The sequence below is a fragment of the Carex rostrata genome, chromosome 7, assembly GCF_964058835.1.
Source record: "Carex rostrata chromosome 7, lpCarRost1.2, whole genome shotgun sequence".
Taxonomy (NCBI): domain Eukaryota; kingdom Viridiplantae; phylum Streptophyta; class Magnoliopsida; order Poales; family Cyperaceae; genus Carex; species Carex rostrata.
Genome location: NC_135924.1, coordinates 14,223,358 through 14,247,086, shown reverse-complemented (window position 1 = coordinate 14,247,086; position 23,729 = coordinate 14,223,358). Strand labels below are relative to the sequence as shown.

Below are 23,729 nucleotides of genomic sequence, written 5' to 3'. Positions count from 1 at the left end.
TAATCTGCATGAATCTTAAAGATGATCTGACGGTCCATAAATATTAACTCAAAAGATTCCCTTTTGAGATAATGCAGAGGATACGAATTCTGAGGGTTTAGTGACCTCCACACTGATGCAAAAGCTTGTCCTACAGCGGTCTAAATCTTTGTTCCTCTAGAATGGATAACAATTTTTTATCTTCTAGAATGATCTGGAATTTGTGGAATCCAAATTTAATTAGATACATTTATATTACTATTTATAAAATTCATATATTCTGAAGCATAAAATTAACCTCATTTAATTAGATACATTTATATTACTATTTATAAAATTCATTTATTCTTAAGCATAAAATTAACCTCAAGAGAGAAAAATTCTCAACAAATTATATTTGCCAATAACTATTACAATGATTACCATGATAGAAGTGATACTTTATTCTGATTGATATAAAAATCAACAATCTTATAAATATGAAGAATTATACTTTTAATGTACCTAACTTCTCTTCAAAAGTAAATAACAAATAGCAAAATCTGAAAACAAATAATAAGACATCTATTCAATATACAATTCCCCATGAAAAGATGGAATAAAAAATTATATTGTAATTGAAAGATAACTTATTTTCATCTAGGAATTGTTATGACAAAAAAAACATTACCTTATTATTTATGTATTAAAAATTTAATTTTCATAAACAAAATTCACCTGAATGTTACTCAAAGAATTTCCAAGCTCACAACACAATAACCTTCAAGTTATTATTTATTTGTATAAATTGATCAAAATGAGTATTCTTAAATTTGTCTAGATTCTATATAAATTAGTATTTCTTAGTTCTTACTTCTTACGAGTCACAACCAGAAAAATTTAGATTGCAGAGAATTCTAAATAGATACATTCTAGACAAAAGGGCCTCAATAAATTTTTGTCCTGAAATAACTGTCCTTTCGCTTTTCCCTCTCTCCTAAAAAAAACAATAAAAGGTCAATGGCCCTCAGGTACTTGAGGTGCAATTTAAAAATCGAACGGCTCCGATTAATTTCATCTATTGAAATTATATATAGATACCTGCGATAAATGAACGGTCCGGATTTATCACTTGTACCACAGATAGCTGGGATCAGTATCCTCCCAGGTACCTGACTCAACACAATTGAAACAGACGGCTTAGATTTACTATGAGCCGGTTAGGATTCGGGATGAGAGAGGGGCAGGATTATTTGTGCTTTGAGATGCGTGCCAATCCATTTTCTGACCGTCCGATTCAATTCTACTCAGTCAGGTAGCTGGGTTGATATGGATTCTGCTTTTCCTGTCCGGCTTCCTTCCAAACCTTTGTCCATCTCTGACTCTTGCTCCACTATTCAGAGGCAGAGCTTGCGAAACGAGTCGACATGACATGAAACAACAACAACCAACCAAGTGACCAACCAGAGGTTAAACCCAAAATCATCTCTTAAAAGTCATAACCCATTACCCATCTCCGGCAATGGCGGAAGCCTACCGTACACCGCGGGACGGAAAACGGTGCATCCTTAGCTCCGGCGAAGGGCGCTGTAAGAACCCGAAAGTGGAAGGTCGGAGCTACTGCGACACTCACTTGAAGAAGTATGAGCGTGCATCTGAGAAGAGAATGGCGCGTGATCCTTACCATAATGGCTCGCGTGGCAATGGGGACGAAAGAGGAAGAAAAGAGAAGAATGGTCCTAAGAGTAGCGGGGAAGGATCGTCGGTTATCAGACGGAAAACTGGAATGGAGAAAGGAGAGGTAAGTGTTTCTGACAGTGCTGATGATAGAGATAGGATTGATAGGGAAAGGGGTGACAAAAGTGATACGAACAAATTGGAGATGAGAAAGAGAAAGAGAAAGATGTTGCCGAAGAAGAAAGACAAAATTCATGGCAATGATGATTTGAGGAAGAGAGATGAAGGATCGTGCCAGAAGAGGGGTCGAAAGCCATTGAAGGAAAGAGAGGGAAAGAAGAGAAAGACAAGTGATGATCGACAAATGCATGAGAGAAGACAGAGAAAGGCAGCTAAGGAAGCAGTCGTTGTGCATATAATAAGCGATACAGAATCGGTATGGAGAAAGTTACAATTTCTTGGTTCTTTTTGTTGATATTTCTATGCTATTTTGATTTTTGATTTTTGTTTTGCTGATCACATAGCAATTTCAGTAACTTGCATCTGAAAGAGTAAAGTTTATAACTTTGCAAGTCCTACAAGAAATCGTATGAGTTTTACTACTAATTTTTGTATTATAACTATTAAAGACATGTTTATTTATGTATTTATCTGTTTTGTTAAATAGGAAGACAAGGAATCAGGAAAAGAGGTTTGGGATTCAAATTTTAGGAAAAATCGGGTAAAAAGTGTAAAAAGGGATGGTCTAATTGATATCATGAAGGATAAAACTGTGGTAATCAATTGTGCTCTCTCCATTTCATTCTTCTTAACTCGCCTTTATGTGGGAATATTTGAATAATTTTGTGTTTCTTGGGGTTTTATATAGAAGAGAAAGAAGTCACTGGTAGGAAAATATGCACTGCACTGTCATCAGTGTCAAGCAAACAAAAGGAAAGTCATCCGTTGCAAGCTCTGTCATAAGAGGCGCTTTTGTATTCAATGTGTAGCTCGCTGGTCTGTTTAATATTTGATATTATCAATTTACCTTTTTGTGAATTTAATTTTCTGTTGTATTCTAACCCTTTTAACCCAATCAAGCCTTTGGTACTAAACCCAAATTTATGATCAGGCAGCTGCTTGATTGCTATCTAGTTAGTTTAAATTAATAAGCCAAAGTTATTCTTCCCCTTTTTGTGCAATTACATTATAGAAAATTTTCAGAAAAAAGTACACAGTTATTAAGACTTAAAAGTTGTAGATAGTAAAACCTTCTGCTCAAAGGAAGCCCATGAAACTTATCATCGCCACACTTTCTTGCTATCTATAATTTGTTGGTATGTAGGTATCCTCAAATATCAAAGAAGGGACTCGCAACTAAGTGCCCAGTTTGCCGAAACAACTGCAATTGCAAGCAATGTCTGCGCATGAAAGGCCTTGTAGAGGTATGTTTCAGTTAAATTTTCTATGCTAATTATAATAATACTATGTTTCATGAACATGTGCATATTAGCTGTGTTCAGCATACATTTTTCAGAAACATCACAAACTTCTACACATTTTTAGATAAGTTTGCCTCTGCGCAATCTTTAATTTCATTACTTGTAATCTGGATCACTTGACAAAGTACTTTTAACTTGGAAATTTTATTTAATTGCTTAGTATCATCTCTTTAATCGGTCCACGCAGCCATCCAAGAAGGACATTTCGGAGCTAGAGAAGTACAGATACTCTTGCTATGCACTGGACTCTTTACTTCCTTGGCTTAAAGAGTTCCAACTAGAACAGAATGCTGAGAAGGCAATAGAAGCTGCTATACGAGGTACTAATTTGATTTCCATGTTGTCTCTATTCCACTTTTAGCAGAAAATATCAGAAAATGTTTTAATTCAAAATTACCCTTTTCTCTTTTCCTTGTAGGCGTTGCTGGGAGTGAGATAGACCTTGAAATGGCTGAATTCGACAAAGATGACCGCGTGTACTGGTATGTCAAATTTCATAATTTTATGTTAATGCCACAAAAGAAGAGAAAAAAGAAGAAGTAGATACTGAAATGAAAATGCACATGTTCAAGATCAATGTAAAAACTTGGTTCTAAAGAAATTGAGACAGCAAATCGTTACCAAACTAAGATGAACTGATGTTGTGATATTTTTTGACATTTGTGGCTAATAAAATTTGAATTTAATTGCTGAGTTTTGCAAGGATACATCTGCAATGAAAGCAGTTAGACTAATTCTCTGCTTCTTTTTCTCTCTTTTTTCTTCTTAACAGTAACAACTGCATGACATCAATTATAGATTTTCATAGGAGCTGCCCCAAATGCTCCTATGATCTCTGCCTAAGGTGCTGCATTGAACTCCGTGCTGGTCTTGTCCCTGGTGGCAAAGAAGTCAAGGTCGAGCCCTGTAAAGACCATGGCAAGAAGTACATATTTGGTCAAATGCAACATAACAGTCAAAGTCACAATAACAGACCTTCCAAAAAAGGCACTAGCGCATCGCAAGATTTTTCCAAAAAATCATCATCGAAAATCAGTAATGAAAAGGAGGAAAAAAATGCTTGTCTTGATTGGAAAGCTTATGAAGACGGCAGTATTCCATGTGCACCAAAGGGGCTAGGTGGCTGTGGCAGATCAATTCTACAACTGAAATGCATGCATCCCGAGAACTTTCTTCCTGAGCTCCAGTTCAAGGCTGAGAAAATCATGCAACATAAAGAATTTCCGGGATTTCTTTTTTCTTCAAGCCCATGTAGTTGCTCTGGCAACATAAATACCAAAAGTGAAAGTTTGAGAAGAGCAGCAAATAGAGAGGGGTCTGGGGATAATTATATATACTGTCCAACAAGTGCAGATGCCAGGCAGGAGGGGCTGTACCATTTTCAAAAGCACTGGGTGAAGGGTGAACCAGTAATTGTGCGGGATGTTCTGGATGAAACATCTGGGCTCAGCTGGGAGCCCATGGTGATGTGGCGTGCCCTAAGGGAGAGATCCGAACCAGCCGTGACAGCTGTCGATTGTCTTGATTGGTGTGAGGTTAGTTGAAGAGATATACTGGATATGACATGGTATGTCGCTGGGGCTAAGGTTAATAATATATACTGGGGTTATGGATTTCAGGATTTACGGAGGTCAGGTTTTGTGGTTTTGTTTGTACAGTTTCAGAATTTGTAGTTTTAGGATTTCCTTTCATATTTCCTTCCTTTTAAGGTTTTATTGTTACCACTTACCACTGTTATTACAAGCACCGTCCTTTTGATATTTGCAATCAACGAATAGTATATGATGAATGGGCCATTACTCAACTTCCTCAAAATGAGTGAAACATGAACCACAATGAAAGTATTATTGATTTCTCTTTTGTCCAGGTGGAGATAAACATCAATGTGTTCTTTAAAGGGTATGAGAATGGCAGATGCCACTCAAATGGTTGGCCTGAGATGCTTAAGCTGAAGGACTGGCCCCCAGGCAACTGGTTCAGTGAGAGATTGCCACGTCACTTCGCCGAGTTTATTATGGCCTTGCCCTTCCCTGAGTACACCGACCCCCGCTATGGCCCACTCAACCTTGCTACCATACTCCCAACAGATGTCACAAAGCCTGATCTTGGCCCAAAGACATACATTGCTTATGGGTTTAGAGAAGAGCTCGGCAGGGGTGATTCTGTCACAAAACTTCACTGCGACATGTCTGACGCGGTATGTTCTTAATATATTTGGCAATGGCGACTTGGAAACAGATATGCACTCCCTTTTTTATTCATTTTTTGGAAGAAAAAAATAGATACAAAACCAAGGAGTATTTCAGTACCTAGTTTGTGTTTGTGTTGTAATTGCAGATAATAGGTTAATTTATAAGTAATATCTGAAGGTACTTAGTAGACCTTTATGGTATGTGCTGGTGCAGTGATGCTGTTGCTTCACTTTTTATTTAGGCTATCATTACATCATTTGGCTTCCATAAATGTTTCATTTTCTCTTTAATTGTGTTGCCTTTATTCCATTATATCTTCTTATGTCCTGTAAATTACTCTCAATATTTTTTGCATTTTTGACAGTTTTTCTGTTTTTTCATCAGGTTAACATATTGACACATACTACTGAGGTATACCCTGGTGAGGACAATAAAGCAGAAATAAAGAAGATAAAAAGTAAAATGAGGGAGCAGGACTTAGCTGAATTATCATGTTGTGGGGCAGCTACCACATCTGGGCACAATGAGGAGGTTTATGGAAACAAGGATGACGACATGTCTGATGATGTATGTGTTCCTATATGTTATTAGATCAGATGCTTTGGATATCATGTCTAGTTATATCTATTGCTCACCTTTAGCTGGTTTATTGCGGTGATTTGTAAGCAAATTGATCTACATCAATTAAAGAATCACATATCTTCTCAATTCTGAACCAAATTATATCTGATTTAAGAGCACCATAATTGTTGCCAGATATTATATGCACTGCCACTAATGAATTGTCCATTTATTTGAAACTTCCGACTTGGAAATACTTGGAGATAATTTGTTGTTTTCCTTTCTTTTTTTTTTAATAAAATACAATTAAATTTGTAGGACTCATCCGACACAGAAAATAGAAAGGTAGAGACGAAAGGGACTAGTTACGTAGAAAATGGGTCCCAAAGTACAGCTGGTGAACCCTGTCACAAATTGGAGATGTCAGATGAAGAAAAGGAAGTCTTAGAATATGGGGGAGCACTGTGGGACATTTTCAGAAGGGAAGATGTGCCCAAGCTAAGAGAATTTCTGACCAAGCACTCGGGAGAGTTTAGACACATCCATTGCAACCCCGTCAAACAGGTGTCCTATGATACGACCAATGGTTTCTGTACCGCCAACTTTTACTGTCATCAGTTGAAGAAGCAGCAATTTGTTCAAAACCCTAATATCATTACCTGTAATTTTGACCATCATGATTATGGTATAGAGATCCTCTGATCAGGGGTGGAACTAGAAAATTTAGATTGGGGGCGCTGAAACATAAAATGCAAAAATATTTAATGTATGGTAGGTGGTGGATTTGAACCCAAGTCTCCACAACCACAGTGTGGAATTCTAACCACTAGGCTACAAGCACACACTTGATATTTCATGAGCGGGCTGAACTATATGAAAACTTCAATCAACAACAACAACAAAGCCTTTAATCTCAAACAAGTTGGGGTATGCTAGAAATGAAACCCAATCGGAGTCACAAAGTTAAATTTCAATATATATAATTAAAAAAAATTAAATCATAGGGGTGGTTGAGCACCTTTTGGGTTGCATTAAGATCCATCCCTGCCTCTGGTCTAATGACTAAGGGCCCTGTTGTATTTTAGTTATCTTTTCCTTTTCCTGAACAAAGTTTATATATACATCAGGTTTTTCACCCGGTCCATGACCAGTCATTCTATTTGACTGTGGAACACAAGAGAAAGCTCAAGGAAGATTATGGTTAGTTAATTCAATCTACATTTGCCTTGCAAACCCTTCATAAACCTTGTATATCCTCCTGTTATGCACATAAATAAACCTGACAAAGTCTTGATTTGCAACCAGGACTATTAGTTGGTGCAACTTCTCCTTTTCCATTGAAAATTTCTCTTGTTCTTTTTTCTTAAATTGGTACAATTTTATAGGAATTGAGCCATGGACCTTTGAGCAAAAGCTTGGTGAGGCAGTTTTCATTCCTGCTGGTTGCCCCCATCAGGTCAGAAACCTAAAGGTAATGATCAAAGGATTACTGTACCAAATCTATGTACTAGGTTTTTTTTTCTATGTAGTTCGCACTACTAGAGGTAAATTGAACCAAACTTAATACAGTTGTTAGTTGAGGAATATTTAGGTTAAATTATGATCTGGTTGAGGCATTTTGGCAATGTCATCATTTTGAAATACCCGAGCCTCATTCAAAATTTGAACTCTACTGTACTTATATGAACTGATAGTCATCAACAATAGGTTTAATCAGCCAGTATTATAAATAATTAAGATTTAAGAACAATGTTAACAGTAACATAGTTTGTGGTATATACCATACACATCTCATGAAATAGCTAGTTTTCATTGGACATTGGAATGTAAATTTACTTCCCTCAAATCTCCTCATTACGACTAACAAGTTAATCTCTCCTTGATTTCTCTTTCCTTGTTTGATTCACCACATGTATCTATATAATAAAAATTTTATACAGGATCTTGTGCTCAAATAAAGTTTCCAAATTTGTTTTGTATCTATTGGTAAAAATATCTTTGTCCAAATTTACTGTTGGATCATGCTGGAAGTGTTTATAGATGTCATTTTGTGAAAGCACAAGTTCTAGTTTTTGACTAGTAACTAATTTTGAGAACCAATGGACTAACATTTTGGGAGGTAAGCATTAAGTTGATTTTGTGTGCAATTAAATTGCAATATTACATAATGTATATTTTGAGCAGTCATGCATTAAGGTGGCAGTTGATTTTGTGTCACCTGAGAATGTTAGAGAGTGCATTAGGTTGACCGATGAGTTCCGGCTGCTTCCATCCGGGCACAAAGCAAAAGAAGATAAGCTTGAGGTACTTACATGAAGACTTTACTATTCATTCAAATCCTGAAAATATCTTTTTTATACCCCTCGAAACATACATATTATCTAGGCCTTATTTGAATGTAAAAAGTATTATATTTGGATATTTTCCTTTTGAAATGAACGAACACAAGGTTTTGCTGGGGTTACCATAAATAAACCTTTTATTTTGGGTAATTGTAATTTTGTCAAGTCATTTGATTCTTGTGGCTTCTAATAATGAGGTTGGTTTGTTGTTTTCAGGTAAAAAAGATGGCTCTACATGCCTTGAACAATGCCGTCAATTACTTGACCAACAAGGACACCAGAAATTGGTGAGCTTTAGAAATATAAACTTTTAATAATTAATATAATATCTTGATGTATGTATAGCACATTTTGTTCATTTAGAAAGAAATATATAATCGTGCAATGGACTCATTAAATAGAAAAAGGCAAAGAGAAATACAATGATAAAAGCAAGTCACAATCCTAGCAGATCCTGATGCACTCTCTTGAGCATTTTAGATTTTGCTATAACTAGAATGTTAATATGACCGTATATATATTTTTTGTGCCAGATCTAATAGTGAAGCACAAATGCATTCTGTGGGTGCCAAAACTCAATGTGAAACCAATCGAGAGAAATCTCCAGCAAAGGAGAGAGCCAAGTGTGAATTCTTGCATCCTGATGAGAATCTGGGAGGTTCTACTGAGCTAACATGACAGTTGATTTTCATCTCTTTCAGTATTTGCTTTTTATTTGCGTATGCTGTGTGTGGGTTCTACTGTGCCAAATGGCTTAAATTATTGACCAAATGTTTGTTAATTATATAGCAGTAGATCCTTTGTCATACTTGGCTTGATTTGGTGATAGCAGCTGCTTCTGTGCTCTTTTGGTGTAAATTTTGATTATAGTAACAGTATCTTCGGCACTGCCTTTTTTGTTACATTTTTTTTTTCTCCCTTTAACCACATGAAGTTTCAGTTCAATTGTGGTACAGTTAAGGGCGTAAATAATGCAAAGCTTAAAATTACTTATTTTTAATTTAATTTTTTCTGAAACGATATTAAGAGTAGTCGTTATTTCATAAGCGCACAGATAAAGCTGATTTTTTTAAGCATCTTCATAAATAATCAGGTACAGAATTTTACATAAAAGAATAAAATCATTCCCCACAACGTTTAACGCGAATGAGAACCAAACTCCTTAGTTCTGGTACCGTTCCAGTCAACTACAGTACTGATGTCAGAACTAAATTTTGATCAAAGCGCACTTAATAGCCTCATTTAGTCATTTATACCTAAAATTTGAAATTTACACAACTGATCTACCAGTACCAGCAAAACATGATAATTTCATTAAAGCACTCTGTTCATTACCAAATTATAAAAGAAAACATTATATTACATTGCTTAGTCCAGACTTTGCGCCTCGGCCCTTGTATTTTCTCCTAACAAGTAACAACAAAACAATTCCCTTATCATAAAACAAACAAACAAGCAAACCCTATTAGTATTACATCTCTATTAAATTAAATATCCTCTTCCTGGGAAATCTTTTGCAAAAAGGCCCTCATTAATTCCCGATCGCCGTGCGACCAATCAGACGACAAAGAAGGGCTGTCGGACGATTCCATTTGGACGTCTTGGATTAGGTCCACGTCATCCTCCTCGGGTATTGAGTCCAGGATCGGAGTCGCCTTAAGCCTCGCCACTTGTACGATCTCAGGAGGCGCCACCTCCATCTCGAACCGGGGATCAAAATCTCTTGCCATTTGTTTAACTCTGATCAAATAAAGAGAAGATGGAGAGCAAATATGTAAAGAAACCAATTCGACCTGATCTGTTGTGGGAAACAAACTCAGAGCGGAGAGCTTTATATAGACGGAGAAAAAAAGATATTTTTGTGCGAGTCTCATTATTTTTAGAAAAAAGAGCTTTTTGTGGAAGAGAGATCTCGGGCCGTTGGATCGTGGGGCCCGCTCCATACAGAACAGAACAGAACAGAAGTGCCGCACGAGAGAATTTAATCAACCGTAGATGCCATTTTCTCTGTAAAATAACAGATAACACGTGAGAAGGTGACAAGTACGCGTGGTCGCGTGGAGGAGGTTGATGCCAGGAAGGTAAGGATCGGTCAGATCTTTTGTTTTTCTTAACTATGTGGCCTACTGTGTGTAAGTATTCTTTTTTTAGGATTTATTCAAGTCGTGGTCATTGCTCTCAAAATAGCTAGATAGTCGTTTTTAGTATCTGATTCAGCTAATAGCACAAGTCTTCTAGAACATAATAAATTGTAATGTCAAATTTAGTTGGAAATTGACTTAAATTTACTTTTTTGGTTTTATGATTTTAGGTTTTTAATAATAAAGACAATAATTATAACTTAACAATGAACGGTGCTTATTGCAAGGAAAATACTAACAGAATATAGTTTATGGTACGCAACTGAAATAGAATGATCAAATGAAGAAGTGCTTAAGCTTATTGCTTTCAAGGCTGGACTCCATTTTTTCATTTACAAATAGAACCTTACTATTTGTGTGATTTCTTTTATCTTTCGTTTTATTTTTCTTTTATTTTATTCTCTTTATTTTGATATCATGTATAGACTTTTGACATATCTTGTATCTTTGATTAATGGAATCTAAGAGCATGACTACTACGTTTCTACTTAAAAAGAAAAAAAAATTATAAGTGTACTTAAAAAAACATTTTTAGATCTTCTATTTAATTTTTACTGGTTAATAAAATAACTAAAAACAAATACTAGTTATTTATTGCAGGTTTCGTAAGTTTTGTATCTAAACAAGTAGAGATTATTTAATTATTATTTTAATTAACTTTATAATATAAAATAGATGATTTAAATATATTTGCAGCTAATAATTGATTTCCTCCAATTAAAAATAGAATTCTGACCTAAAGTTGTACAAGTTCAATAAAAAATATATATATCTATTTCTCTTTATTAAAAAATAAAATAAATCAAACTAAGAACCAGCATTGTAAATTTGTAATTGTAACCAAATGCATGCATGTAGGGGTTTGCTAACGGGTAGGGTACGGGTACCCCGGGTATACCCGGGTCGGGTAGTCGGGTAGGGCGGGTACGGGTAGGACGGGTAGTCGGGTAGATGGGTACGGGTAGTTTGGGTAGGTTTTTAAAAGAGTGTACCCTACCCGTTTCAAACCCGTGTCCGTCTCAGGTAACGGGTACGGGTACCTCGGGTACGGGTAGTCGGGTAGGGCAGGTAGGGTACGGGTATTTTTATTTTTTTTTATTTTTTTTTTCTTTTATTTTAATTTTTTTTTTCTGTTTTGTTTTTCCTTTTTGTTTTGGTTTGTCTGAACCGGCGGCAAAAAAATTCGAATTTCAAATGAAACGGGTAATGGGTAAAGGGTAATGGGTAAACGGGTAAACGGGTAAAGGGTAAAAGGGTAAAGTTGGTCGGGTAAACGGGTGCGGGTACGGGTAAAACGGGTGCGGGTAGACGGGTTTCGGGTACGGGTTAGGCGGATTTTTTTCCCGAATCAATGAGTCCGGTCCGTCTCAAACCCGTACCCGTGTACCCGTTTACCCGCCTATACCCGGGCACGGGTACCTCGGGTAACGGGTACGGGTCGGGTAAAACGGGTCATACCCGTTCGGGTAAAAGCAAAAGACTACATGCATGTTCCCAGGTGCTAGTTACAGTACACACGGAAATTAAAGGAGATTGGGTGAACTGACACGTGGCAGTTTGAAGGAACTGTAATGGAAGCTGCCTGTCATTGTGCAGTTTGTTTGTTTGTTTTCTTGACTTGACGTGAGGCGCAAGTGCAAAAACGAGTAGATTAAATAAAATAATTAGCATGGTCCCAAAAATGTTGCCATTTACTTTGAGGTCCCTTTCTGTGGCTACTAGACAAAATAAATTCTGTCCAATGAGAAATTACATACAACTTGCCATTCATGAACGCAAATTAAGTTTCCTTTTTTTTCCAAAAGAAAGGTAAATTAATTTCTCTTTTTTTGTCTTCATTTTTATATTTTTTTTTATGGGAATTACTATTTTAATAAGGACATTCTGAAAACCACGTGTTGGCACTGTAGCAAAAATGACATTTTTTCAATAATTATTTTAGGAATCTTCCAAAATCTTGTATGTAAATATTATTCAAATTTTCAAAGATATTTTTATTACCTAATAACTCGCTCTTCAAAGAGAGAATCAGAAATTTACTACAACAGGAATATATTTAATAATGTATATTTTACAATAAGACATTTTTACTATTTTAATTAATAAAATGTTTTATTAATAGAAGAATAGCAAATTATAAAATTTTATTAAAAGTTACAAAAATTACACAGAAAATTTACTTTTTGAAATATAAGAGCCATCCCCTTTAAATCCGCTGCAATCACTTTCTACCAAGCTTCTAAATAGCTAGCTATAGCGGTTTTGGACCCAGAAAGCTAAGCTACGGGCTAAAACTGCGCTAATCAAGCTACGACCGCTATAGCGGTAATAGCGGTCCGCTATGCTACATGGGTTATGATTTTGCAATTTTAATGGGCCTTAATATCTAGATTGGTTTTTTTTTTTTTTACTTTATTAAGCTATAATGCTATATCAATACAATGGAACATGTGCGGGCTATACCGCTATATCAATTAAATTTTGTATCATGCATTAATATATGGTAGTGGTATATTTTGAATATAAAATATATCGATAGTTTTTGAATTAGGGATATTTTGAATGACAATTTGAACTTTGTATTGGTTTAATATGAATATTAGAACTTCTTAATTAATTTGATATTTTTTTTCTTGATGAGACATTTTTACTAGGCAAAGCCTTCTATGGACATAAGGACCTATTTGTAAAATAAACATATTTTTATTTTTAAAGTTCAAACAGTCGATCCGAACCGTTCATCTTGTTCTCCATATTAATATGTGCTTGGAGACCAAATTTTACATTTTTCTGATTTTTTTTACTATTTATTAAGATGGGTACAAAATTCAATGGTCTGAATTTGATATTTTTTATACCCATCTTAATAAATAGTAAATAAATTCAGAAAAATGTAAAATTTGGTCTCCAAAGATATATTAATATGGAGAACAAGATGAACGGTTCGGATCGGCAGTTTGAACTTTGAAAATAAAAATATATTCATTTTACAAATAGGCCCTTATGTCCATAGAAGCATCACTCTTTTTACTAGTAGTAGAAATATAAAATATAATTTTTGAAATAAAAAAGCGCTATTTATAATAGCTTTCGCTATAGCTCCGCTATTCGCTAAAGCTTTTTTTTTTTGTCTCCCCGCTACACCGCTATAAACGCTATTTAGAAGCTTGCTTTCTACAATTTTCTTGCTTTCTAGAAACTGTATACATAGAACTTGCTTTCTAGAATTTTCTTGTCTATATTTTTTTGAGCTTTTTTTTTTTTGAAGAAGTTTTTTGAGCTAAGATAAGTGATATTGATTGCTCTACTAGTACACAATTATTCTTTGTTGCATTCAAATATCCAATTATTCAGTAAGTTATAGCCTCTTCATAAGTGGGTCCCCAATCCTTTTTAATATACTTCTTCTTGGAATTTTAGTAAGCTAATAATGATTATGTAAATATGGCAGTTGGGGAAAATAATAGAATTGTTCTAGATGCTCTTATACAAGAATATTTATTTTTTTCAAAAATTTATAATTAAAGTATTTGTTTGAAGATGATTCAACGGAAGCTTCTTATGTGATGTGACATAATATATAAGCTAGGTTTTAGGATCCCTCATGGCTAAGTAATCATTTTCTAATGAACCCATTTGTGATGTCGTCACAGCATTTAAAAATTAAAATAGCTTTGAATTAATTATTTAAGCATCAAACGGCGCTTAAGAAAATCCAAGACAATTTCTTCAAAGATTAATTGTTTAATACGTCTAATTTGACTTGAATATATATCTTGCTTGGTTCATTGCACCTTCAATTATTGCTCATTCTTGTTTTTTTTATTCTTCTAAAACCTTAGCTAGCGGCTGCCGTCAAATCTGAATATAAAAATAAAAAATGTATCCATCATTTTATATCAACAAACATTAACGACTTTATCAACACTAAATCAAATCTCGTAAGTTCAGCTCACCACAACCGGATCTAATAACAAACAATCAACAAAATAAATTAAATTTGCAAACAACAATAATAATAAAATAAGGAAAGAAAAATTAATAGACCTCCCTATGAAGATATATACGATTAGAAAAGAGACGAATCTTTTCAAATAGCCCCTTATATAAAAAAGTACGAATAATTATTCTTCTTATGATAATTGTAATTTATTTTCAATTAGATATCGATTTTACTGAACATAACATATAAAATATCATTTGTTATTGTACAAAATATATAATATGCAGGCGCACACTTCACTTGCATACTTCTCCAAATTAACGTTGTAATCATAATCCTATAATGATTTAATTTATAAATTTCTATTATAATAAAATATATCACCATCATTAATCTATGGCTTCAATATTGGCCAAAAAATAACTTTTGGAGTCAATAGTTTGTGGTATAGAAACATGTATCTTCTAGTAAACAAATATTTCCAATCACATTAAATTAAAGAATGTTGTACTTGTATCTTCTAGTAAACAATATATATTTTTATAATTCTTTTTGAGAAACATATAAAAATAGAAGCATGTTTTTGAAAAAAAAAATTAGTGAGGAAGAGGCAAGTGTTCTCTCTGACTTTAATTACGTGGATCGGTCATTGCTTTATATGTAGACTTGTTAGTTTTGAAATTCATATATAACGGACAAGTGACAATCTAGATTTTTTGAACTTTTATTCTACGGAGCCACTTAAGAGGGTTGATCAATTGACCTTCATTTGTTTTTTCAAAAATGTTGTACTTGTATCTTATTTTATATATAGTTTAGAGTCAAATAATATAAATAATGTAAAATTAATTCCATTCATAATAAGAAAATTTAATATAATTGATCATCATTTATGATTGATTTCATAATTAACTTGAAAGTTTGGTTGGACCTCTGTCTATCCTATATTAAAACCTATATTATATATGTGAAGCATCATTTTAGAAGTACCAAATACATGCATGGCATGGTATAGTAGTACATTGTTTGTCCAGAAGGCATGTTGATATATATATATATATATAGAGTTAGGATGGGGTGCTATGGATAGCATAGTGGCCTCTATGCTACGGCTCAATATTCTAGTTTTCAAAATCCAAACGGTCGATCCGAACCGTTCATCTTATTCTCCATATTAATATATGCTTGGAGACCAAATTTTACATTTTTCTGAATTTTTTTACTATTTATTAAGTATTTTACAAAATTGTTGATCCAACGGTGGCTGCACAAAACAGTAAAACCGTTGGATTAGCGATTTTCAAAGTGGCTTAATAAATAGTAAAAAAATTCAGAAAATTATAAAATTTGGTCTCCAAGCAGATATTAATATGGAGAATAAGATGAACGGTTCGGATCGACCGTTTGGATTTTGAAAACTCGAATATTGAGCCGTAGCATAGAGGCCACTATGCTATCCATAGCACCCCAGCCTAACTCTATATATATATATATATATATATATATATGACGAGGGATCAAGTTACAACAAAGTTACAACATCTATTTTTTTCATTTTCAAAGTCCAAATCGTCGATCCAAACCGTTAGATATTCAATCTATATTAAAATGTGCTTGGAGACCAAATTTTACATTTTTTGAAATTTTTTTGCTATTTATTAAGATGGGTACAAAATCGCTGTTTTTATTAAAATTCTGCACCATTAAAAAAAGTGATTTTGTACCCATCTTAATAAATAGCAAAAAAATTTCAAAAAATGTAAAATTTGGTCTCCAAGCACATTTTAATATAGATTGAATATCTAACGGTTTGGATCGACGATTTGGACTTTGAAAATGAAAAAAATAGATGTTGTAACTTTGTTGTAACTTTCAAGTGTTGTAAGTTGATCCCTCCTCTATATATATATATATATATATATATATATATATATATATATATATATATATATATATATATCATCTAGAAGGAATGATGCTCAGAATTGTTGTATACAAGAGATCAATTTGCCGATGGAACCAAACTATTTTTACTTTAATCCCTGATAATATTAATTTCGTCACAACTAAAATATTGCATTCGGATAAAATAGGGGGAATTCTTTTGATTTTTCTAATATGTAAGATGGCGCCTCTGGAACAAATATTTTCATTGAGAATCCAAACAAGAAATATTCGGCAGATAAAATTGAAGTACGTACATTATAATTTCTAACACTATAATAATCCTGATTCTTAATTTACAATACAAAATCGATAGGTTGCTTAATTTGCAATTGGTGAAGATTCTTTACTCAAAAATTCCTTTTTTTTTTTTTTTGAGTTAATGCAGAGGATACGAATTCCAGACGGTCCGGATCCAAACTCAAAATTTGAGTTAATTCAGGGGTCGGTTTGATATCTTTGATTGCTGTATATCTTTCTTTTGTATTGAACCTCTGTGCGTTAATTCAGGACTTGTAGCATGTCTCTCGCCACTTCACATAAACAAACATTAATTTTGCAATTAAAATTCGAAAGAGAAGTAACCTCTCATATTTACATTAATTAAGACTGTGACTAGCTGCCTGTTTTACAAAACACTTCTTCAGGAACCAAACAAGTAAAACAAAAAGAGATCTAGAGAGAGAGAATCAGATTCTCCCATTCAAACAAACGAACATCTCAAGCGGCTCGATTTCCTCAAAAAAATAAAAAGGAAAAATCTACATAAAATGCATCAAGAGCCCGACTCAAGTAGATCTCTAATCCCATACTCAACCCCTGACCAAATCTAATTGCCTCCATCTCTTCGATCTCTCATCGCCATCCAAATCCAAATCCAACGGCGTGGCAGCTTGGAGAACAAGCTCCACGTCATCCTCCTCGGGGATCGTGTCCAGCTGCCTCTTCACTTTCTCTCTCGCAACTACCATCAGCTTTGGTGGCGCCACCTCCATCTCAAACTGGAATCCGTTTCCTCTCGCCATCTCTGAATTGCAATCTTCGAACCTTCTGCCTTGAAATTAAAATTGGATAGACTAGGATAGAAGAAAAGACTTGCGCTTCGAGTGTTTTGATGGAGAAACTGGGTCGAATCGAAGGGGATTTATAGAGGAAGAATTCTTGGAGGGGGGGGGGGGGGGGGGGGGGGGGGGGGCGAGATGCGAAACTTGCACGAAAGTGCGATGGGTTTGCTTTGACCGTTGGATGGGATTTCGGATCCCATAAAGTAACCCAAATTTTGAGTTTAGATCCAGGCCATCCGATCTGCTCTAACACGCATATTAAAGGGTCCGGATTCTGATTGAACGGTGAACATCTAAACTCAAAAGTTGGGTAACTTTAGGTTGAGTTGGTTGGTGGATGCCACGTAGCTGAGTGACTATTTAACGCGTTGGATGAGATCTTGTAGAAGTGGGGTCCCACTAGGGCCACTACGAAGAGGCCAAAAGAGAAAGAAAAATTGAAATAATACAAAAATGATTTTGCAGATATGCCCAATGAATTTTGTGTAATTTTAAGATAGTGTTTGTTACAATTTACAGGACAGACCTTGGATCTTTCAATTTGCGAGTTGATTCTTTTCTAGAAGGTTTGTACTTTTTTTTTTCTTTCTGAAGTAACTGTTAGGATCTTTTAACGACTGTAGATGCATTCTGCACTAAAGTTAGGATTGTTTAGGTAAACATAAAACTTGTATATATTTTCTTAAAATGATGAAGTAATTAATTTAGAACATAAACAGAAGTCATCAAAATAACAATTGCTATTTGGATTTTTTAAACAATTCAACTAATACTAGCGATGGAGATATAAATGGAATAGTGTCTTTTATATCTAATTTGTAAGCATATTACTAGAATTTACAATTTTTCGCAATTTATTTAATTTCAACGTTAAACAAATGATTAAGCAACTAATTTGATTATTTGTGAACTATTATTTAATACACTAATAATTCATTTTTGTAATATTACAATTTTAATCATCAATTGTTCTTTGCTAAAGTAAACTATTTTCATATCACGTGAATAACAATAGAGAGATATTTAGCCTAAGCGACCACAACTACTCTATGATGTCTCTCTCATGAACTTTTCAACCTTTTGTTTTTAACAGAAAATATTGGAGGAATTTCAAATCTAATATTTCTACCAACAATTTGTAAGCTTAAAAAAAATGTATATAGGTCTTTCAGTCCTTCGACAATTCAATAGAATGATAAAAAAAAACAACTTTTATAAAATCAATTAGTTGTACTTTTGTGACTCAATTGTTTATAAATTTGTTTTATCTCTTTCAATTTCAACAAATTCATACTTGAATAATATAAAATTTATTCAGACACTAAGAGAGCTCACGTAAATAAAAAAAATATAAATCATATATGATAAAATACTTGGGACTATCACATTTATGTTGTATTAATAAAAATATTTACAAGTAGTTTTTGTTTGTTTATTTTATAAATATTAATATTCAAACATATCATTTACATTATAAATAAATTTCTTGCTAATTGTACTTATCTAAATCATCACCTTGAAGCTTTCGATGAATTATTTCAAACACCATAAACTAAGAATATTTGAATGTATGAGAATAATACTAATGTGAATATAATGTCTATATTGATGTTTGAAAGTAATTGAAATACCTTTTTCTCCCCTCGTAATAGTATTAAATCAACGTTAATTCAGGGACAGAGCCAGACTTTGAAGATATGGGAGTCAAATTTGAATAGGGGTCAACTATATAATTTTTTGTACTTTAAATGAGGATCAATTTTTATAGTTCTGTCGCATTTTACTCCAAAAATATACAAAAATTTATGCATAATTATAATTTTTTTGAAAATAAATGTAGGTCAATTGACCCCATAACTTTCTACTGTATTCGTCTCTGGCATTATAACAACAACCCAGTATTTGATAGAAATTACTAATTAGTACTTCTGAAGTATACAATTAAAGTAATATTTATATTATTTAAAAAACAAAATTAATACTCTTTTTATTTTGTTCTCACATACTAATTGAAAATAAAATTATTATACCATTTCTTTAATTATTCAAAAGTTCGAAACGCATTCTAAATTTCTATCATAACTATAGCCCCTTCTCCCTCCATAACTAAATTTTACAGGGGGCATATATACAAAATTCTAAATAAAAAGACACCACCTTTTCTTTTTTGTCCTTTTCAAGCAAACCACTTTTTTTTTTTTTTTTTGTGATGAACCGTTTATAGCGAACCAAGTGGCAAATTAAAGCAAGCAAGGAGCAATGACAGAGATGCCATGGCCACGTGTCCCCTGTTCTTTATTGCTCGTGGGAATTTAGAAATTTCCAAAATTTGTGTAGCCACAGATTGTGTGTGTCGCTTTCTTTAACCAAGCGTTTAAGGCGTTTGATGTACCTATCACACCAAAGTGGTCCATTAAATTATTAAAGCTTCAATGAGAACCATGTCTTCCATGTTTGAATTAAAATGTTTAATATATGATGATACGGACAAATGGGAAAGTTTATGTTTCTTATTTAGAAAATGGGAATACTTTTTTTTTTCGTTAATAGTTCATTATATTCGGATGATACCCTTTTTTGGTGACATCGGATGACACCGTGCATTTTCAAAGTCTAAACAGTCGATCCAAACCGTTCAACTTGATGCATATATTAAAATGTGCTTGCAGATCAAATTTTATATTTTTCTGAATTTTTTTACTATTATTAAGATGGGTACAAAAATTCAACGTTCTGAATATAGCGATTTTGTTAAATACTTAATAAATAGTAAACAAAATTCTAAAAAAATGTAAAATTTGATCTGCAAGCACATTTTAACTTATCCATTATGTTGAACGGTTTGAATCGACTGTTTGGACTTTGAAAACTTTGAAAATGCACAATGTTATCCGATGTCACCAAAAAATGGTGTCATCCGATCCCTCCTCTATATACTGTTCAAATTAATAGTTGGAATATTGAAAATTGTTGAAGATTTGAAGATTTGATAGATGCAATTTTGAAGATTTGATATGCATTAGCTGTAACCTATTATGAGAAACATGACAGCCAAATGCATCCTAATTTATTTTCTTCCTTGTATTACCTAATTATCAATCTCTGAATATTTGTTGCTAGAATATCAATATCTGAATATCTGTTGCTAGAAATAAGGACCTTATCACTATGTCTATAAATTAGGCTATCATCTCTCTTGTAAAATATAACAACAAAATATATAAAATATAATTGGTGGGAGGGAGCTTTCCGGGAGTGCTGTGTCAATTCTCTAATTATTCTTAATTTCTTCATGGTATCAGAGCATTATCCTACCAAAACCTCTTCCTGCCGTACCTCCCTTCTTCTCCTACCTTACCCACACAAACAGTCTACATAACTTACCACCATGACTTTTGACTCAAACACCAACAAACTGATCAATCTCCTACTCAACGGAGATAATTACCTTCCATGGTCACATGCTATTTCCATCACACTTGGAGGGACATAAAAATTAACTCACATAACCGATGACCCTATAGCAGAAGCCAAGACATCTGAATTCAACAAATGGCGTGACAGTAACCTTACTATTATTCTGGAATACTGAATTGCATGGAACCTCATATCTATGGGCTCTTTGCTTATGCCAATACGGCAAAAGAACTCTGGGATTCATTGTCCCAGATGTATGGACAAGCCAATAATGCTTCTCGTATCTTCGAACTTCAACAGAGTATCACCAATTCAAAGCAAAGAGCCAACTAGTCCTTCACTGAATATTTTGGAGTCATGAAAAGACAATGGGAAGAATTACGGCAGTTACGACTTGTCGCATCTATTGTCGATGAATACCTTCAACGGGAAGAACATGATCGAATTTTTCAGCTGCTGGCAAATCTATCTCCTGCATTCGAAGAAACTAAGAGAGACATATTACTCAGAGCCGAGTTGCCTTCTCTCAATGCGATATGCTCTATAATTGAAGGCGAAGAGACGAGGAAGCATGTCATGAATACCAATTTCAGAAACACTACCTCTGTCGAAAATAGTGCTCACTATGCTGCTCCTGGTAACAAGTCGGGAGATAATCGCTAGGTCAAAGGGAAGATGAAAAAAATCAAAGCTCTTTTGTGACCACTGCAAAAGGGAGGGGCATTCAAGAGAACAGTGCTACATTCTTCACCCACACCTTCGGCCAGCAAGGGTCAGATCAACCGAAGCTCATGTTGTAGTTTCTGACAGCCACACCGACATCCAATCTCAGCTGAATCAACTTACACAGCAAGTACATAAACTGCTTGAGACACAGAGATCAGGGCCAGAACAACAAAAAACCAGAGGAACTATGACGAAAATTGGTAATTTGGTGAAATTCGGTAATGTACTAGCACTCTCTAGCATTTCCAATTCCAGCATTATAGTTGATTCGGGAGCTACTGACCACATGTGTAGCTCTTCCCAAGTACTAAGTGACATTCAACCTGGACTTGATTGCCAAACCGTGACAGTAGCAAATAGAGTTAAAATTCCAACTATGGGAACATGATCAGTAAACCTTTTTCCCCCAAAAAATCGATGTTCTAGTTGTACCTGACTAAAAGACCAATTTGTTATATGTGAGTAAGTGTGTGAAGGAATGAAATTGTGACATTATCTTTACTCTTGATAAGGTGATGTTTCAGGACAGGATCACCAAGAAGATGATTGGTGAAGGAAAATTGAGAGACGGGTTGTATACTCTAGAGTTGAATAAGGTTGCACTTACAGCTGCCAATAAACTGGCTTCTCTGTGGTATTTATGCATGGGACATCCATCTGATAGGGTGTTACAAGCTTTAGATTTATCATTTACTCACAACTCTAATAATTGTGATACTTGTCATTTTGCTAAGCAACATAGGCTTCCCTTTCCAGAACACTTTAATAAATCAGTTAATTTATTTGATTTGGTGCATTCCGATGTGTGGGGATATGCCCCAGTTGATTCAAGAGAAGGTTTTAAATATTTTGTCACTTTTATTGAAGATAAATCCCGTGCTACTTGGGTCTATCTCTTAAAATCTAAATGAGAAGTTTGTGATTATTTTCGAATTTTTTGTAATATGGTGAAAAATCTCTTTAATACCACAGTTAAAATTTTGCGAACTGACAATGGAACAGAGTATACAAATCAACTTCCAAGAGCTACTAAATAATTTAGGCATTACTCACCAAACTTCGTGTGTCGGTACCCCTCAGCAAAACGGTGTGTATTAACGAAAAAACAGACATTTACTAGATGTCACTAGAGCTCTCCTTATTTCGGCCAATTTGCAAAAGATTTTTTGGGCCGATGCAATTCTCACAAGTTGCTATCTGATTAATCGTTTACCTTGTATAATTTTGAATAATAAAAGCCCAATGGAAATTTTGTATGGTTGAAAATTCAGTTTATCTCATCTACATGTATTTGGATGTGTCTGCTATGCGCATATACAAAATAGTGGAAAATTAGACACTCATGCTTGAAAATGTATATTTATCGGGTACTCAACCACAAAAAAGGGTATAAATGCTTCGATCCAAACACCTGACGTTTGTACATTTCAAGAGATGTTGTATTTAACGAAAATCTGATGTTTTATAGTTTTCAGGGGGAGAAAGATTACTATAGTGATTGGGCTGTATCATTCCCTAACTACAGTGAAGAAAATCTTGCAGATCAAACAGACCAAGGCCCAATCTCCAGTGACACGGGTCAAGTACCAGACGCATGCCAAATACCAGTCTACAATTCGAGTGAGCTTGATAGGTCTGAGGAGCTTAGCGAAGTCAATGGGCCCAGTGAGGAAAACCAACCCAGTGAAGCTGACGAACCAAACCAGACAGAGCCTACTGGTTGAGAAGAAAGGCTTCCTAAAAGATTAATTCGAGTCACCAGAACTCCTGCATACCTAAATGATTTTGTAACTTTCTATTCTACTAGACATCCTATACATAGTTGCACCAAAATATCACTATTTTTTATCTACTATTGATAAAGTAACTGAACCATCCAAATATGAAGAGGCTTGCAAGCATGAAATCTGGGTCAAAGCTATGCAAGAAGAAATAGATGATCTTGATCGTAACCAAACATGGCAGTTAGTTCCTTTACCAAAAGGAAAACAAACGGTAGGGTGCAAATGGATTTATAAAACCAAATATAACAGTGATGGGTCAATAGAAAGACACAACGCTAGATTAGTTGCAAAAGGTTTTACCCAGACCTACGGGATTGACTACAAAGAAACCTTTGCCCCGGTAGTGAAAATGAATACTGTTGAAGTAATACTATCTATTGCTGCTAATTATGAATGACCTTTATTTCAAATGGACGTAAAAAATGCATTTTCTGCAAGGAGATCTTGAAGAAGAAGTATACATGGATCCGCCTCCAGGATACCACACCCAAAATAACAA

At 34.3% G+C, this 23,729-nt stretch overlaps 1 protein-coding gene and 1 long non-coding RNA gene across 3 annotated transcripts; both read left to right on the top strand.

The window, feature by feature from the left end:
- Positions 1 to 1,368: 1,368 nt before the first annotated feature.
- Positions 1,369 to 9,138, top strand: LOC144557562 (lysine-specific demethylase JMJ26-like). Of its 2 annotated transcripts, none has more exons than XM_078306150.1 (15): positions 1,369 to 2,071; positions 2,303 to 2,410; positions 2,504 to 2,631; positions 2,960 to 3,059; positions 3,304 to 3,436; positions 3,535 to 3,598; positions 3,889 to 4,651; positions 4,984 to 5,313; positions 5,693 to 5,875; positions 6,188 to 6,433; positions 6,997 to 7,069; positions 7,255 to 7,340; positions 8,054 to 8,173; positions 8,428 to 8,498; positions 8,745 to 9,138. In XM_078306150.1, coding segments are annotated over exons 1-15 (2,997 nt in total). In that variant the 5' UTR covers positions 1,369 to 1,480; the 3' UTR covers positions 8,746 to 9,138. The 2 variants fall into 2 exon arrangements, with proteins under 2 accessions (XP_078162276.1, XP_078162275.1); XM_078306149.1 differs by having other exon boundaries at positions 8,754 to 9,100.
- A 7,571-nt stretch (positions 9,139 to 16,709) lies between these two features.
- On the top strand, positions 16,710 to 17,315 carry LOC144557344 (uncharacterized). Its single transcript, XR_013512617.1, has 2 exons — positions 16,710 to 16,864; positions 16,899 to 17,315. It is a non-coding gene; the product is annotated as an uncharacterized LOC144557344 (long non-coding RNA).
- The last annotated feature ends 6,414 nt before the right edge of the window (positions 17,316 to 23,729 follow it).